Consider the following 17,017-nt stretch of genomic DNA (forward strand, 5'->3'; position numbering starts at 1 on the left):
GTTAGAGGGGTTGAAATGATATAAATACAGTACTTCTAGTATAATGTCTCAAAAAAATTAACGACTTAAATTTTAACAAAATGACAATTGAGAGGTATAGAAAAAAAAACATTTTAAAGAAAGTTTAGTCCATCCACCTGTTTATCCATTTAGCCAGAGCTGAAACCCATACACTCTACTGGGTTTTTGGTGGCTGCGGTGTGAAGATGGATCTTTGCTTTAAAAGAAAAAGAGAGAGAGAGAAAGAAAAGAAAAAGAAGAAAAAGTTTACCCATTTTGAGAACTCAGCGTATATCCACAAAATAGCAGCAGTCAAGCATTCTGGAAACTCTTTGACATCCTGGATCTTAAACTTGCCCCAGAATTTTAAAATCTGAATTGACATTTAAAAAAAAATCCTCAAACAAGAAAGCCACTTCTCTACTTACCTTTGGAATTCCCCAGGAACTTTTTGAAAAGCACAGATTTTTTGTGTTCTCCTTTTCCAAGTTATGATGTAATTGATGTGGGGTTTGGCCTAGGCCTTGGGCACTTAAATTCCCAAATAATTTTAATCTGCAGCCAGATTTGAAAGCCATCTGTCTGATAGATCCCTTTGCACTTTAAACAAAGATGAGATCATACTATATTCTTTTAATCAGATTACAAACCAGGTTGCAAATTTGTCTTTTTTCAAGGTTCGAAGTGACTAGCCCAAGGTAAATATATCAAGTCTCATTTCTACTTCCTGCTCAGATGGACCTCACTATGGCAACAAGTTGTCTCTAATGCTCTCAGCTGGTCCCTGGCACAATAACTAGGTAGAGCACTAAAGTGCTTCATCCAGGTTCCCCGGGGCTGTGCTGGCATCACTGATCAGACTGAGGCATGATACTAAAGTCTGGGTATAGCCTCCTTCTTCAGACACACCCTAGGGCCTTGGCTTTCATCCCTTTGTACCCCTTCCAAGAATAAGTTCTTGCCAGGGTCTAGAATTAGTTCATCACGGAAAGAAGGGAGTAAGAATGGTGTATCAGTGCTCAGAAATGGTGTGAGTGGCAGGGCTTCGCAAGGTAATAGCATGGGGGTTTAATTAAAGATGTGTCCTAGCTGGGAGGTGGTAGAGCACTTACCTATTGTTCACAAAGCTGCGGATTTAATCCCCGGTTTTATGTGTATCAGGTGGTGTAGTGCAAACCTATAATCCTAGCACTTGGGAGTTTGAAGCAGGAGGATCAAGAGGCCATCCTCAGCTATATACTAAGTTTGAAGCTAACCTGGACCATGTAAGACCTTGTCTCAAGGAGTGTTATGGCTATATTATCCCTTAGATATTTAGGCCAGTCTATAAAATCCCAGTAATGATTACAACAGCCATGGTGCACTGGACTTTACAAAGATCTTATGTAACAAGAAATAGATGTAGAGAGCTCTTATTGTACCACATGGCTTATTTACTGTCATCTCTCTTGTTCCATTTAAAATGCCCAAGAGGAGCTGGAGAGAGAAAGGAAAGGGGAAAACTATAGAATCCTATTTTAATTCAAAAATTTAAAAACATATCAGACAAAATATGGCATGGCAAGTTTGTATGCTAGCATGTCTTCCTTTTTTGTGATATGCAGCTAACCCAAAGCATAGCACTAGGCTGTAACATTCCTAAGACTCAGTTCTGTTGTACTTATAAGAGAAGTCAGCATTTGCATTTCATGAAGAAGAATATCCTATTCTACTGGATAATCTGCCTGGCTATGAGAAATAGACAAACCATTTTTGACATTCTGTTGAGGGCTTAATCATGGAAGAGTGAACATTCTTTGTCAGAAATAGAATATCTTTTCATTCTCTTCCTAAGGCTTCAGTTCTTCCTGCCACTTCTTTGATGCCAGTAGAGCTTATTACTGAACATCATTTTTTTCCAGAAGCTTTTATCTATCCTGTGGGACCAACCTTTTGACATGGTGACATGACACTGTCACATACAAATACACTGGACTATGTTTATAGCTATACTGGGATGCACAGGTGGGCCACACTTGATGGTGGCTGTCCTTGATCTCCCTTCTACCATCTGCTTCATTCACAGGCCTGTGCTGCCCTTTCTCTCCTCCTTAGATACTGAGAATCTGCTAGAGTGACTGGCATCTTGGTTTATGCCTGTTTTCATTATTAGTGGTGCCTCGGGTTTGGAAAGAAATTACAGTATTTTGGTCACATTGTTTCTTTCCTCAATGGTCAGCTACTGCCTGTATTCCTCACTTCACTAGGTTCTTGCTTTGAGGACATAACCACTTTCACCCTGAAGATGTTTTGGACTTATAAGTTGTTGACTGTCCATTTCTCTATTCTGTCCCTGTCACTCCTAGGAATCACATTGACTCCACTCTCAGATAATTGCTGTAGATTCTGGTCTGTGTACTCAGCTCCAGTTCTTGGATGTTCACTGCTGTGATCAGCTTCCTGCCCTCTTGCTTCCATTTCTTCACACTCAGTGATCCAGCCATTAACCTTCTTGTGACCTCACTTCTCACTGCACCCATTCCCAAGACTTCCCAGCTTCCTACTTATTTTTAAATCCAGCCAAACCTCCAGGACAGTGTTCGCTTGATGTTTGGGTTCACTGTGTCTGCTTCTCCTGTGAGGCTCTAAGCTTGAGAGTCCCATAAGGACAAGATGGTTTTCTCTTACTCCCGAATTACTCTCCTATCTTGTACATTTTAGGTCCTCAAATAAATAGAATTCTCTGCTGTTTTATACTTCTGGAAGTACAGTCCTCATATGAATAATTCTCTCTTCATCACTTCCATCAAAAACTTAGTTCTTTTGTCTGCTGTATGGTAAAGAACTTATTTTCACTTGTCACTTTTCCATCAGTTCCCTCCACCCCCAACCCCAATTTCTTGTAAAGTTAGCTTCATTGCTAGAGGAAAATGCTTTGTTTGTCTGTAAATCACTAACCCACTCTGCATATTTAACCCTGTACCTGATGTCTGTTCTGTAGTAGCCTCCTTCCTTGGCTCTCCTTCATCTCCAGCCACCTTGGCAGTTTTCTTTTGTGTCTCTGCTGATCTCATCCGTGGATTTTTTTTTCCTTATACTCATCAGAACAATAGACATACTGTGTCTGTCCTTTGTGCTTTCTGGCTCTTGCTTTATATTACATGATAATTATATGTTAGCATTTCCTTTAGGGAACAGAGTTTAGATAACCCACTGAAACCATTGAACCCATTTGCCACTGGAAGACATGATAAACATGTCATTGTTATGTACTGGTTTCCCCAAGTAGAGATGCTTGAGTTCTCAAGTGATGCTGGTTCTTGAATATTACATTTTTTTTCTCACACAAGAAATAAAATGATTGTTGGGGTACTGTTTGATTGAAGCTGAAGTGAAAAAAATGCTTTTATACCATTTAGGAACTTTGAAAGAAATATAGCACTAATCAATATTTGCATGGCTTTATGGATATGATTCAGTATCAGATGAGCCAAAGTGAAAGAGAAAGAAAGCCCAGTCCTCACATAAGCAAACCCTTCTTACATACAAAACTTTGAGATGATTTGAAAACCTGATAATGAATCCTGTTTTTGTTTTTTGATTTTCATACCAGAGCATATGGTTAAGAACTATTACCCCAATGCCACCGTGGGATACTGCATGTCTGTTTTCCACATGCATCTCTAGGCTCTGGGAATAGGTATCATGAGACTGCATGTTTAAAGTTTAGTACCTACAGAACTTTAATGTGCTTTTGCACTTAATAGATATTTGTTGAATGGAGTACGGTGAAGTGTGAATTAACACAGAACCAAGTGTTAAGGAAAAGAAGATAGTCATCATATTTACCTGCCTAATGGTACATTTCAAGCTGAGTTTTGAAGTTAAGGGCACAAGCAGAAAGAGAGGATGGAGGAAATGTTCTAGGAATATCCTTAGAAGCAGGATTGAAAGACTTAATTTCTAAGGATTGGACTTAATTTCTAAGGATTGATTCATGATAAAGAAATTCCACCCCCTTGCCTATTTTGTAAGGTTTTCTGGTGTCATTGATAATATTTGTCATGTCCTCAGAAGCCATTAAGCCATGCTACCACATTCTCTTCTTTGGGAACTGATGCTAGATTGTTTAGAGGGTGACATAACAAGGGACAGAACCAAACTATTTACCCAGACTTATTAGTTTTCCAGAAAAATCAGCATTCTCTCTTGTTGGAAGTGTTTTGAAGCCTTGTTTTGCTCTGGGTAAATCTGCATTGTCTTTTAAAGGGAGACTTCTCCCTTGAAACCAATATCACAAGGGAGGGGAAGAGGATGATTTCACCAAATTATCTGCATAATCTAAACATCAGACTGCAAGAGGTTACAGATCTGAGTTGGAGTCTTCATCAAAGTGCATATTCATCATGAGGGACCATTGTGCAAGGGGCTAAGGAGCATAAAGGTAAAAAAAACGATATGTAGCCCACCTTGTTGGAATGTCCACTTTAGCAAGACACATTTGAACCACAAATCCATGGCCCTCTAGTTCTTGTCTTTGTCCCTGTTTTAGAGGATGATGGAGTATCTCCACAGCCCCTGAGCAGGATTCCCTCTCTTTCTTGACCATCAACTTAATTTGAGTACAACTTTTAAAGGTGTGTTGCCAGCACTTTCTGAAAAATGTTCACTCACTTTGGGTTCACCTAGACATTAGCAGTTTTATTTTTATTCAAGGGTATCATACTTATTTGACAGTGGTGTGTGTCTTGTACATGCTCTGGAAAGCAATAGGGGTCTTTGCTATAGGCTGAGTCTTGGTTTAGATCAAAAAATGGTATTGTACTCAAAGGATCTAGAGGAGTTTACTTCCAATGATTTGCAAAGAAGAAAGACTTGGAGAGTGGTTCTGTGGCCTGAGGTTGCATGCCTACGTGTTTCAGGATGGTAGCCTAGAAAAGGTGAAGCTCTTGCAAGCTTTGCCCAATATCGTCTACACAACTACTGGTGTAGTGTACAGCGCAAATAGCTATTGACGTAGCATTTAATGGGTGGATGGAATAGAAAATATTCAAAGAGATGTAAATGAATGACTAGGTTATGGTGACTACATTATGGACACATCTGTGCCCTGTTGATATCAAAAGAAGGTGAAGGAGACCTGTATGCTAATGAACTCGAGTAAAATGTAACATTTTTCTTCTTATTCTTGGTGGCTGTCACAAAGCCCTTTTTAAGTTTGACAAGCATTGTGGTTATCTATCAAAGAGGATGTTTGTATAAGTGGTGTTTTCTAAGCCACCTTTGCAATTAATGAAATACTGTTATTTCAGTAAAATTGATATGAAAAAAATGCATATTCTCTCATCTTTAAGGAAATAAAAAAGGCAACTTTAAGGTGGGCATGGTGGCTTACACACACCTGAGATCTTGGCACTTATGAAGTAGAGTCAAGAGGATCAATAATTCAAGGCCTGTCTGAATTACATGAGATCCAGTCTCCAAAAACAAACAAACAAAATGAAGTTAAAAACAAACAAAAGAAGGACTAGATTCAGAGCATTTGAAATGCCAGCTGAGCTTTGAATCCTAGTGGGTAGCATGTATTATCCCTCCTGACTTGGAATTCAATGCTAAATTAGTAAATTTAGCACCCTGAAGGGATGGATTCCTTGGGCTAAGCATGTACCTGAAAGGTAGAACATTTGCCTAGTACCTATAGGTCCCTAGGTTCCATCCCCAGTACCACAAAGCAAAGAAAAAAAAAAGCTTCTACTCTTCTACTCTTCCATATCCCCCCATGTCTTACTTTCTATTGTGCTGTTTCTAGGACTGCATCGATGTAGGCTGGTGGGAAGGAGAGCTCAATGGCAGACGAGGAGTGTTTCCTGACAACTTTGTGAAGTTACTTCCACCGGACTTTGACAAGGAAGGGAATGTAAGTCTCCCTGGCTTTGAGCTCACTGTCTCTCTGTCAGAATTGTGGCTTCCATGATGAGACTTAGGAAGTAGAGATCTTTTGGTATAAAATAAAAGAGCAGTGACATTTAAATGTTTAATGGGCTTGGGTTCTGAGCCCCTTGCTGCCTTAGGACAAGCTCATCATACCAGCTGGTGAATGTTATCCAGAGTGTAATGTATAGAGAGTACTTTAAGCAGTACCTGGCACAGTGAAATTCTCAGGAAGGCTGCCAGAACCCTGGATGTCCTACATAGTAAGAAAATACCTCCTGTTTTATATAGCATGGTCCTTGGGGATGCTGAAGTAGCCAATATTTAAAGTTGCTGAAAATTATATTTTGAGACTAAGAATGGAGAGCACAGCTTGCTAATTTTATGTTATATTTGCATATGTGTATACATATACTTAAATGCATATTTATACGTCTCACCCAGGTTGTCTCTTTCTTTGTGGGAACTGGTTCGATGATGGATGCTGTTTAGATGACCCATTCTGTTTGCCTTACTCCTCGTGTATTGTTTCTCTGCTAATGATGTAACAAAAAATAGTGAGAACTGGAAGTTCTTTACAGTATGAAGGGACAGCTGTTTGATCTCATCCACCTAGCCCTTCTGTACCTCACAGCATTTTACTGAACTTTTGCCTGATTTCTGGACTAGAGCCTCTTCAGATCCAGGGAGGGTTCTGTTCTTGGATCAGGCTAAACCTGACTGAGGTATTAATTCACCTTTCTGGTTGTTGTAACAAAGTATTTGACAAGTACAACTTATGAAAGAAAGGGTTTATTTTGGCTCACAGTTAGAGATTATAGTCCATCATAGCAACAACTGGTCATAGGGCATGCCAAGAACTAAAGGGAAACTTCCTTATAGACATGCTTAGAGGATTGTCTCCTAAGTGATTGTAGATCTCACCAAATTGGCAATATTAACCATCACATCCACTTTGACACATCACCATTCCTGAGATGATATATGGTAAGGATAGCTACAGTGCTGGTAGTTTGCCACACCACCAATTAATGGTATCTATGCTGTTTAGATGAATGGATGGATGGATTTTAAAAGGTAGTATTGTTCCAGCATCTCTAACAAACTCTAAGGTAATGTTGACACTGTTGGTCCATTGATCACACTTTGAGCATCAAGGTTCCAAAAAAGCCTGAAGAAGCAGGATTTAGACTCTCCAGAGCTCTGGTTCAGATACCAAGAGGTATTGAGGTATATAGACTACAACATATTCCTCACATAAACAGTCTAAGAAAGCAAGCTATTAAAGTTTATTAAAAGCATGGCCTTGGATTTCAAACTCATTTGATGATCTAAGGGCATAATTTTGGAAGATACCTCAAAGTGTATCCAGTAGTAGATAAATTTTCTTGTACACATTAACCATTCTAGTAGTTATAATTACTATCTGTAAGGGTAGGGGGAAACTAGCCACAACTATGATGTAATGCTAAAATAGTAACTCTGGTTCTTTTTGCTTCAGCTGACCAAATCAACTCAGTATCTTGATATCTTTGTTAATTTCCCTGGGAATCTAAGTGAGGCTAAGAGTTTTGATGAGTAACCATTAAAAAGATACCCAGTGACATGTGTAATACATTTATAGAGATAACCAAGCAAAGAATCACACACTCTTCATGCTATTTCTCATATTTTTCCTGGATCTGTTGCCTGACAATTATGTTTGTGTTTTCAGTCATTCCCTCAGTATTTTTGGAAACTTTTCCCTGGGCTGGCCTTCATGGTAGATAGAGATGAAGCATACAGTTGCTGTCCTTGTTGACTCAGAGTTGGGTAGCAGGGCTGGCCTGCAAGGCTTTCTGAAGGATTCTCTCTGTGGCTGGGCCTCAGTGAGTGGCGTACGGGTCCATCCACACAGTTTGTGGTAGCCTTCTTCACCCATCTTTGAGTCTGGAAAATCCTTTGTTGTGAGTCTCCTCCTTCTGCTACTCTGCTAGGTTTTATTATCTAATTATTTCAGATGGAGGCAGTAGGATTTGCCGTTTTTTAAAGGAAAGCTGAAAGATCAAATTGCAGGTATTGACCATGTAACATGATGTTTTGAAGTATCCACAGACCCCCATATCCGTAGTTGAAGCAGCCATGGACTGAAAAGGTTTTAAAAATTTGTTTGTTATGAACATATACAAAATTTAAGAATCATTCCCTAACAATACCCTGTAACAGCCACTTATTAGTAATCTGAATGTGATTTTATAGTAAATAGGAAGAAGAACTTAGGTTATGTATAAGCAGTATGCCATTATATAAAGGACCATAGTACCAGTGAATTTCTGTGTCCATAGGGAACATGTAACCACTCAAACACAGATTCTAAAAGGTTATTGTGTATTTACATCATGGAATGATTAACTATAGCTAAGTAACATATGCCTTCCTTCATATAGTTTATCATTTTTATGGTGACAGGAACATTATTTTGAAGACTAAGGTAAACACTAGACCATTTTTTCTAACAAATAAGGAAAACCTGAAGTTGGCTCTGTTGTGGTGCTCTGCCTTTAAATTCTTGGTCTTATTTTGCTGGGACCATGAATTCACTCACACGAGACAGACGCTATCTGTAGTGTACTGTTCTAGAAGCTCTTTGTTACATAAGATATTAAGGGAAGTAACTTCCACAGGAGAGTGAAATTGTTAGTGCTGAGAGGACATGGCATGGCCTCCTTGTTGAGGTGTGCATATTTTGTAGAGGCCCATGGGCATCTCTGCAATCTCAGACAAGCCGCCATCATCTCTTTTTTTAAACTTCATCCTCACAAAGCAGAAAACTCAGTTTTAGGGATACAATAGTCATTCCTGTCAGATAACTGAAAAGTAATTTTCAGATAGCTGAAAAGGTATTATCTAATGTGACATTTAGGTTTTTTTGAAATTTCAAAGTAGAAAATCCATTTTTCATCCCCTCTGGCTTACAAAACCAATGGGATAGCTGTGCACCCGTTGCTATGCCACCCTTCATTGCTGCACCTAGAATAGTGGAGAGTTGGTGACAATATGGTCAGGCCAGGAGTTGCCACTTGCTGAATTGACAGTATAAAGGTGATTAGAATTATTAACATGAAGATGCTGTGTGGGTTATCGTGTCTAAAACATTCTGCCACCAATTTCAGCAGATGTCATCTTGTCTCGCCAATGACTGGGGTTACAGTCATTCACCCAGAAAAGAGGACAGTCTGCAATGATCAGGATAGACAAGTCTTCCACAGCAGGCTTCTTGACTCAGCAGGCATCATCAGGTCATGGTTTTGAGTCTGGCATCTTTTCTGCCAGGATGTGGACTCAAGAGAGTTACCATCAGGCCCTTTGCAATTCCTGCTGGACTTTCTTCCTGAGAATGTTCAGCAGATTGTCTCTCCAGCATGACAAGCATTCTGTGGCTTTTTCTCAAGTTATTCCAGGAGAGAATGCTCATTGATCTCATGGTGCATATTTTAAAGCAATTATGTAAGCTATTTAGGAGAGAACCTAGATGCAATCTCTGTTTATTTTGAGCCTTGACAGTACAATTGAACATCAGGATGGAAAGATGAAATATTCTGAGAGCTCTAATGAAGCAAGGTGTATGCACTGTCATTGCTAGTGAAGTGTAACAGGGAGCTAGGACTGATTTTTAGAATAGCAGGAACAGTATCCTGATGCCATTAGAAACAGACAAAGGTTAGGATCAATCTTTGAAAAGACTGTCCTTTGAAGGGTAGTGTTTCGAGAACATCTCAGGTTGTGTACCTTCTAAGAGCAGAAGGCAGATCACCAGAAGCTGCAGGGCCATTCTAGTGCATGTTCCCTGAAAAGGCTCTTTGGAGTTGATGCCATGTCCAAATGGATACCTCAAAGGCTCCCCCAAGGGTTTCCCTAGTGAATATACTACAGTGAAACACTTGCTTCTCAGCCACAGGGACTTAGAAACCTGCCCTGAAGATGTCTGTCTCTGCCACTGTGAGTCAGCCTCACTTTGCCTACTCCCAGGTTTACACAGGCAGCAGGCTGCCAGCTTACTAATTGCAACAGGAACTGAGAAGTGCTAGCCAGTCTTGAAGACATGGTTCTGCCTGCCCTAGGCATTTGCCCCCACCACTGTGGGTCTAATTTCTTAGGATCCAGGTTTCACAACAACAACAACAACAACAACAACTACTACTACTACTACTACTACTACTACTACTACTACTACTACTACTATTACTACTACTACAACTCCAGATTTCTCTGGGAAGGCAAAGAGCCTATATGAGAGGAGTGAACTTTTCTCAGAAAAAGCCAGGCAGGTATGGCTTGAGGCCCTCTTCACATATGGAAGAAGGTTTGCCAAGGGAGACATATGCTGAGTTCAGCTAAACCTAATTGTTACAAGAGCACTATTCTGTTGGCTTTGACAGCAATGTTTTTTCCTTTTTTTTTTTTCCATATTAACCACTGACCAGGGTCTGGGATTGCAGATCAATTGGCATAGTGCTTGTCCAGAATGCAGAGTCCTAAGTTTGATCCCCAACACTACATAGTCTGGGTGAGGTGTTGCACACCTATAATCCCAGTGCTCAGGAGATAGAGGCAGGAGGATCAGAAGTTCATCTGTGGCTATATATTGAGTTTGAACTCAGCTTAGGATACATGAAACCATGTCTCAACCAAAACAGACAGAATTAAGCCAGGCATCTTTTACATGCCCAGAACTCCAATTCTCAGAGGGACTCCAGAGGTTGCTGGCTTCCAACCTATCCAAGCAAACATGAGACTACATCTCAAAGGGAATAGGTGGAAAGCGATGCCAGCAGACACCCACAGACCTCTTCTGACTCCATGTGACTGCACAGGTGTATACACTTGTGTGAGAGGCTGGGGGAGACACAGACAGACACCCAGACAGGCAGGCAGGCAGAGAATGAATGAACGAAGGAATGAGTGAATGAAAAGATCTTTTAAAATAACCACTGAACAGATCCTTCCAATTCATACCAACCTCTAGGCACTCTGATACAATCCTTTGAGTTCCCAAATTCTCAGTTATAGCTCTGTGACTCTATACCCTCATCAATTTGTTCTAGATCAGGCAACTTTGCAGATTTCAAACTTTTATATGAAAGGAGTTTCCATGATGCTTAATCTACCACAGATGAGTTTTATAGCATTACTTCTGACTACTTTTCTCTTTGCCAAGTTCTTAGGAGCTCCCATATAATGACAACCCAGTTTATAAATTTGATCTTAGCCAATATGTTTCTCATTCCTAGGCATGTCCATCAGCCCTCAGAGATCTTTTATAATTTTTCTAAGTTCTAAATGTGGCCAATAAGTTAAAAAAAATAAATATATGCTCCCAAATAACCAGTTTTAGGAAAATACTCCCCTTACAACATATCTGTCTCATGTATTTAGTTTCTCTGGGTAGTCTCATACACAGGAATTGAGCTTATCAAGCTGTTTATGTCACCTAAGTTTGGCCTATTGATATAGCCTCAGTGGGTTTTCCCCAGGCCACCCAGATGGTATCACCTCTTCCTTCCCTGTCAGTATTTACAGCCTATGCTCTTCCAGTTGAACATCTCATTTGTCATATCCTTATCTATAGGACTGATATTTCATTTTCCAGTTAGAACTTCTTTGAGCTGGTACCCCAAGCTTCTCCTTCATTATCACTAATAGTGTATAAGGTATAAAATTGGTAGATAAATAGGATTGTGTTTTGGTCTTGTGTCAAATGTGCCTGCTTTTTCTTCTGCGCTTCCTTTCCTGTTCATTGTTCCCTTTTGTACTAGTATAAAAGAAAAGGAAGAAGGGAGAGGGGATCCATAAAGCTGGCTCCTGTCACATTCCACTTTCTAGACAAAGAGATGCCCAGGTCCTTCCACTAGACATGGGATCCAGATATATAATTAAGTTCTTACTTGCAGGGTGGGTTGAATGGAATGAAGGGGTGTGCTGAGATAACCTATTAGGAGGAATCTCTGTTCCAGAGCCTAGATGACCCTAATAGGCCATGCATGTGATTGAGCCAACCATAAGAGAGACTACAGATGCATACAATGAGGCTAGAGACTGAGATAGGAAACCAGCAAGAGATTCTCCCAAGAGGAGGTTATATAAGGGTTCCCTGGGGATCTCCTGTGCAGATGACAGTGCAGCTAGTTGTTTGAACTCTGGAAGATACAGAGGAGCAGTTATAGACATTACTGTCACTCAGATTGTTGTCCTAGCTCCATGCTTTCAAAGTGTAGTGGCTCTCCCAGATATGGTGGCACAATCATGGCAGGACAGAGCCTCCCATTTTTCTCTACAATTGTGATGGGTGCCCTGGTCTGGAAAAATCCATTTGTATCCTTTTCACTCTCTCAGCTTAGCTTGATGCATGAAGATGTTTTCTAAGGTCCAAAGTTGCTAAAAATCTGAGCTACACTTTGCTTACTTGTTCCCCTAACCCAGTCCTGATTCTGCATTAGGATTCAAATAGGCTTGAGCCCTGTCCAAATTTGAGTTGGAGCTTGGTGGCCTGTGTATGGTATTGAGATAGACTAGATCTTTAAAGAGTACTTAGGACTGGGACTATAGCTCAGTGGTAGAATACTTGCTTAGCATTTGCAAAGTGCTAAGTTCAAGTCCCACCACTGAAAACAAAACAAAAAGAGATAGATCATGGGGTATCACCTTCATGAACTGATTAATTCTATCATGCATTACATCCTCACCAGTTTTCCCTCTCTCCACTCCTCCCAGTCCCCCCCCCTTATTAGTATATTCTTGAAGAGACCTGGTTAATTTTCTTGAGACTGAATTAGTTTTCATGAAAATAGGTTGCAATCCTGGCACCATACTTCAGGTTTTCTTGTATGTGAGCTGCTTCTACCTGTACTTTCTGCCCCTGCCATTTTCTGGCATGAGTTGAAGTAGTAGAAAACCCTTATTATAAGTCCATCAGAAGCTAACACCACATTCTTAGACTTTCAAAATGAAGAACCCAGATAAACCTCTTTTCTTTATCAATTACTCAGATTTAGGTGTTCTTCTACGGCAACATCAAACTGGCTAAGCCATCTCCTTGTATCTAATTAACCATCAGGGTCTGTGCTCAGATTATTTTTAACAAAGCATATCGTAGTGGTTTGGAGGGGAGGAGCTATAAACTGGCTCATAAAGCAAAGCCGCAGATTATAGTTCCTGCCAGGAAAAAGCAGTTGAGCCAGATGACAAACGAGCTCCTTGGGTTGGAACAGGCAAGTCTTGTCAAACAAGGGGCAGAGTCGGTTTTGAAATCCTTCAGCAGGAAGCAGTTTGTCTTCCTGCTATCCATACTCTGGAGCATTCAGATTTGTTTCCTTCCTGGTACTGTAATGGTAATAATCAAATATAGCTGGTTTGCCCTTTGAAGGATGACAGGTTATTTCCATTTGAAGCATATGCAGTCAGAGGTGAACATACACATACTTAGATATATGTGCCCTAAATACATGAGGTCACAGAAGCTTTTTAGACTCTACTACAAATCAGGAAATGTTGGCTCTTTGGGTTTTATTGTTACTGGCATTTTCTTGTTGGTTTTTTTAAAAATAAATTCTCAATGCCTGGACAGTGAGTAATAAGGTTTCTAGACCCCCTTTGCTACCACCTGATTGCCACAGTCCCCCTGAGCATCATCACCATTGCAGAAGGGGTTCCTCCTATAACTCATGGCCCCACATCCACTGCTTTGTTTTCAGCTCTTACCTAGAAGTCAAGCAGCCTAAAGCCACCCAAGTTTGGAACTGGGGTTTTGTTCTTTCACCATGGAGAGAGGGATGAGAGAATAGATAGAATGATTGACTCTAAAAATGCAGGACTTTAAATCCTCACCTGAGTTGAAGGAGCTAGTTGGTATGTAGCTGTTAAACTCCACAGAGGATCTCTGGACCTACTACTGAACCTGGTGGGCTCCTCATGCCATTGCCTTCATCCAGCCACAGGTGAACATTTTGAAGAAAAGCAACTCTGGGTCTGTTCATCTCCATTTCTTGAAGAATCAGCAACTGCTGTGTTTATTATTACCACATTTTTTTCTGGGGATTTGCTGCTCTGCTTTTTCTGTTCTCGTCACCTAGTTTGGCATATTAAAATATAAAAGTAGGCCCATGTGCAGTACTTCCAAGTTTTGAAGAGGTGGTCTAGAGCCATATGGGTCTTAAAAGAGCAAGGAGGGGGATGTGGGAGGGTTTGGAGGGAGAAAGGGAAGAGGGAAATGATGTAATTGTAATCAGTTGAACTTACTGAAACCTGAGAAAGTGGACTCAATCCAAAAGCTGGTGGGGGTGGCGTGGGGGAGGAATAAACTCCCTCTGCTGGCCAGTACCTATGTAGTACACACAGCTCACTGCTTGCAAACTAGCCCTTCTTTTTAAATGTGTGTCCTAACTGCCTCTGCAGTGGCCATGACACACATCATAAATGCAGACCCCTGCCTCCTCCTGTTGCCGCACTCACAGGCATACTTTCTGGGACCACTTTTCACACAGTCTGTTTATTACAAAATTTTCCATCCTCTCCTCACCCTCCTTTCTCATCTCTTCTTTTTCTTCCACTCATTCCTTCCATGCAACATTTCATGTATCAGCTGCAGGCCAAACCTTACACATCAAGAGGTTTTGGTTTTGGCTTTTTTTTTTAAACATGGCCCAGTAATCACAGAAAGTGTGATAGTTTGTAATTGTCATTACCTTTTCTTTCCCATGTATTTTGAGGCAAGGTCTCTGGGGTAACAGCTTCTTCTACAGAGGCTCCTGTGAGATTGTTTATAGATTATTTTAAACTAGGGCCAGAGAGATGGCTCAGCCAGAAAAAGTGCTTGCTTCCAAGCCTGACAACTTGAGTTTGATCCCCAAAACCCACAGAGATTACTCTCCAGAAGCTGTCCTCTGATCTTCCTACACATGTTGTGGCATGAGTGTACAAGCTCATGCACATTACCATATGCACAAAATAAGTAAAACATTTTAAAAATTAAGAGTATTTCAAACCAGCAAGGATGGAGAAAGACATCCAGGAATCTGCATTATTGGGACTTGGCAGGGAAGAATTAGGCCATAGGGTGTTGTTAGTTTCATGACCAAGTAACTCCAATCCTGAGGTAAAGGAAGATTAAATGGCAAGGTTTCAGCAATAACTTCATTAGATAAACATATATCCATTCTCAAACTACTTTATACCAAGACACAGAAGGAAGAAGGACAGAATTAATAGGGAACTGGAAAAAGCTGACAAAGGGAATAGAATATTGGGAGAGCCTGAGTCACAAACACACCCACTCAGTGCAGGGCAGGAGGGCAGGAGGCCCTGAGAGCAGCTTGCTTTTTCCTAATAAAGTACATTTGTCTGCACTTATGCATACAGTACAGGGAAATATTGAGGAGGAAACATATCCAAGTATGTACACACATAATCCTGCTAGTCAGAAACCACACTTTAAATATACTTCTTTCCACTCTTTCTACTTTTTTGTGTGTTACAGCATAGGTGAGCTCATGCTGTAGCTGCAATTTGATAACTATTTCCTCCTTGCAATCTGACCATCATGCTGTTGCCTGTGCTCTGATAAATTCCGTGTGTGTGCTATTATGCCGGCCTCATGGCTGTTCTCCAGAACTGGGCCTTCATAGTGGTTAACAGTGTGGTGCAGGTCAAACAGCCCTGGGACTTACTCCCAGGCCCCTCTACCCCATTTAACAGGTTGCTTCATTTAATAGCTTGGTGACCTTGGGAAATGACCTTCTCTCAATTATTTCAACAGCAACATGGGCATATTGATACCAGTTCCTCATAGAGTTGCTACATGAGTTACCCAAGTCAGAGATTGCTAATTATTCTTGCAAAACTGTCTCCTCCCAAGTTGAAAAACAATATTAATAGCCATGTATTGGTGAGAAAAGGAGAGCTAGGTGAGATTGCTTGTTATCATCTAATAAGAAAGGGTTTGTACTGATCTTCAGCTTTCAGAACCCTTTGTCTTTCCTACCATGCTATAGCCTTTACTCAGAGTGATTTGGTGGAATCAGTAACTAATCAGGCTGAAAATGTATTGGATCCAGAGCCTGGAAGCTATGATGCCCCCTCCTTGGATAAAAACACATAAACAAATAAAGACAAGAACACATGCTCTTGTGTGTCTTGTATACTCTAGATTTTATTGGAAACCTATTCTTTCTGTAGTCTAGTACCGTGTCAGAGAAAGGTGAGCCAGAGTAGGGGCTAGGTGTCTGCCTTTTGTGGTCCCTGTGGTAATGTCACACTACAACATTTTTGGAAACCAGAAGATACTCTTTGTAGGTTTGTTAGAACCACAAATATATGGTGCCTGAGAGAGTAAGGAGTGTCAACAGTGATGTGAAACATCTACCCCCATCCTCTCAGTTCCCCGCATCCTTCCTTAGTGCTCTCACACTGGATGGTTCTCCCCTTGCCCTTAGCATCACAGTACAAGATGGTGCCTGGCTGTGTTCTCTGGCCACTGAAATGTTTAGTCAGTTCATCTTTGTCCATCTCCCTCCTATAGTCAATCTTGGATGACAAAGAAAAGCCCACAAACTCTGAAATCAGTTCAGGGATGAATACTATTGATTGCATTGCTACTTCTATCACCTATGGAGTAACAATGTGTAATAGAAAAAGAAATAGTGGGCCACTTCAAAAAAAACCCACATCTATTCCAATTTAGCACATGTTGTAAGGTATGACTGTTATATGAGAGATCTCCTAAATGACCTTCCTCAGCATAAAAAGAGGCAAAAGCAGGGACAGCGTGGGTGGGGGTGGAGTGGGGAATGACTTGCCAGGCTGCAGTAGACTCTCTCAGTCTGCATTTAGTTGAAGGTTCCATACACCCTATCAGATCTGATTTTGAGTCTTCATGGTCACTCTTGTTGAACCACTTGTTATTCAGTCGATTAAATCTTAATTGCAAATGTGGCTTCAGCTTAGGGGCACCATTGTACTTGCTGGTTTCAGGCCATTTCTGCTGAACTGAGCTTTTCTAGAAGGCTGTTGTAACTTTAGGAAGGGGGAAGTTGTGTTTCATTTGTTGGTCTGAGTTTTGTTTTGCTGAGTGAAT

At 40.7% G+C, this 17,017-nt stretch overlaps 1 protein-coding gene across 1 annotated transcript in view; it reads left to right on the forward strand.

Moving 5' to 3' along the window:
* The window catches only part of Sh3kbp1 (SH3 domain containing kinase binding protein 1), a 359,863-nt gene that overhangs the window by 278,538 nt on the left and 64,308 nt on the right, over positions 1 to 17,017 (forward strand). The window contains 1 exon segment of the mRNA XM_031370222.1: positions 5,789 to 5,896. Coding sequence (XP_031226082.1) covers positions 5,789 to 5,896 — 108 coding nt within the window.

This window comes from Mastomys coucha, chromosome X, assembly GCF_008632895.1.
Source record: "Mastomys coucha isolate ucsf_1 chromosome X, UCSF_Mcou_1, whole genome shotgun sequence".
NCBI classification, from domain to species: domain Eukaryota; kingdom Metazoa; phylum Chordata; class Mammalia; order Rodentia; family Muridae; genus Mastomys; species Mastomys coucha.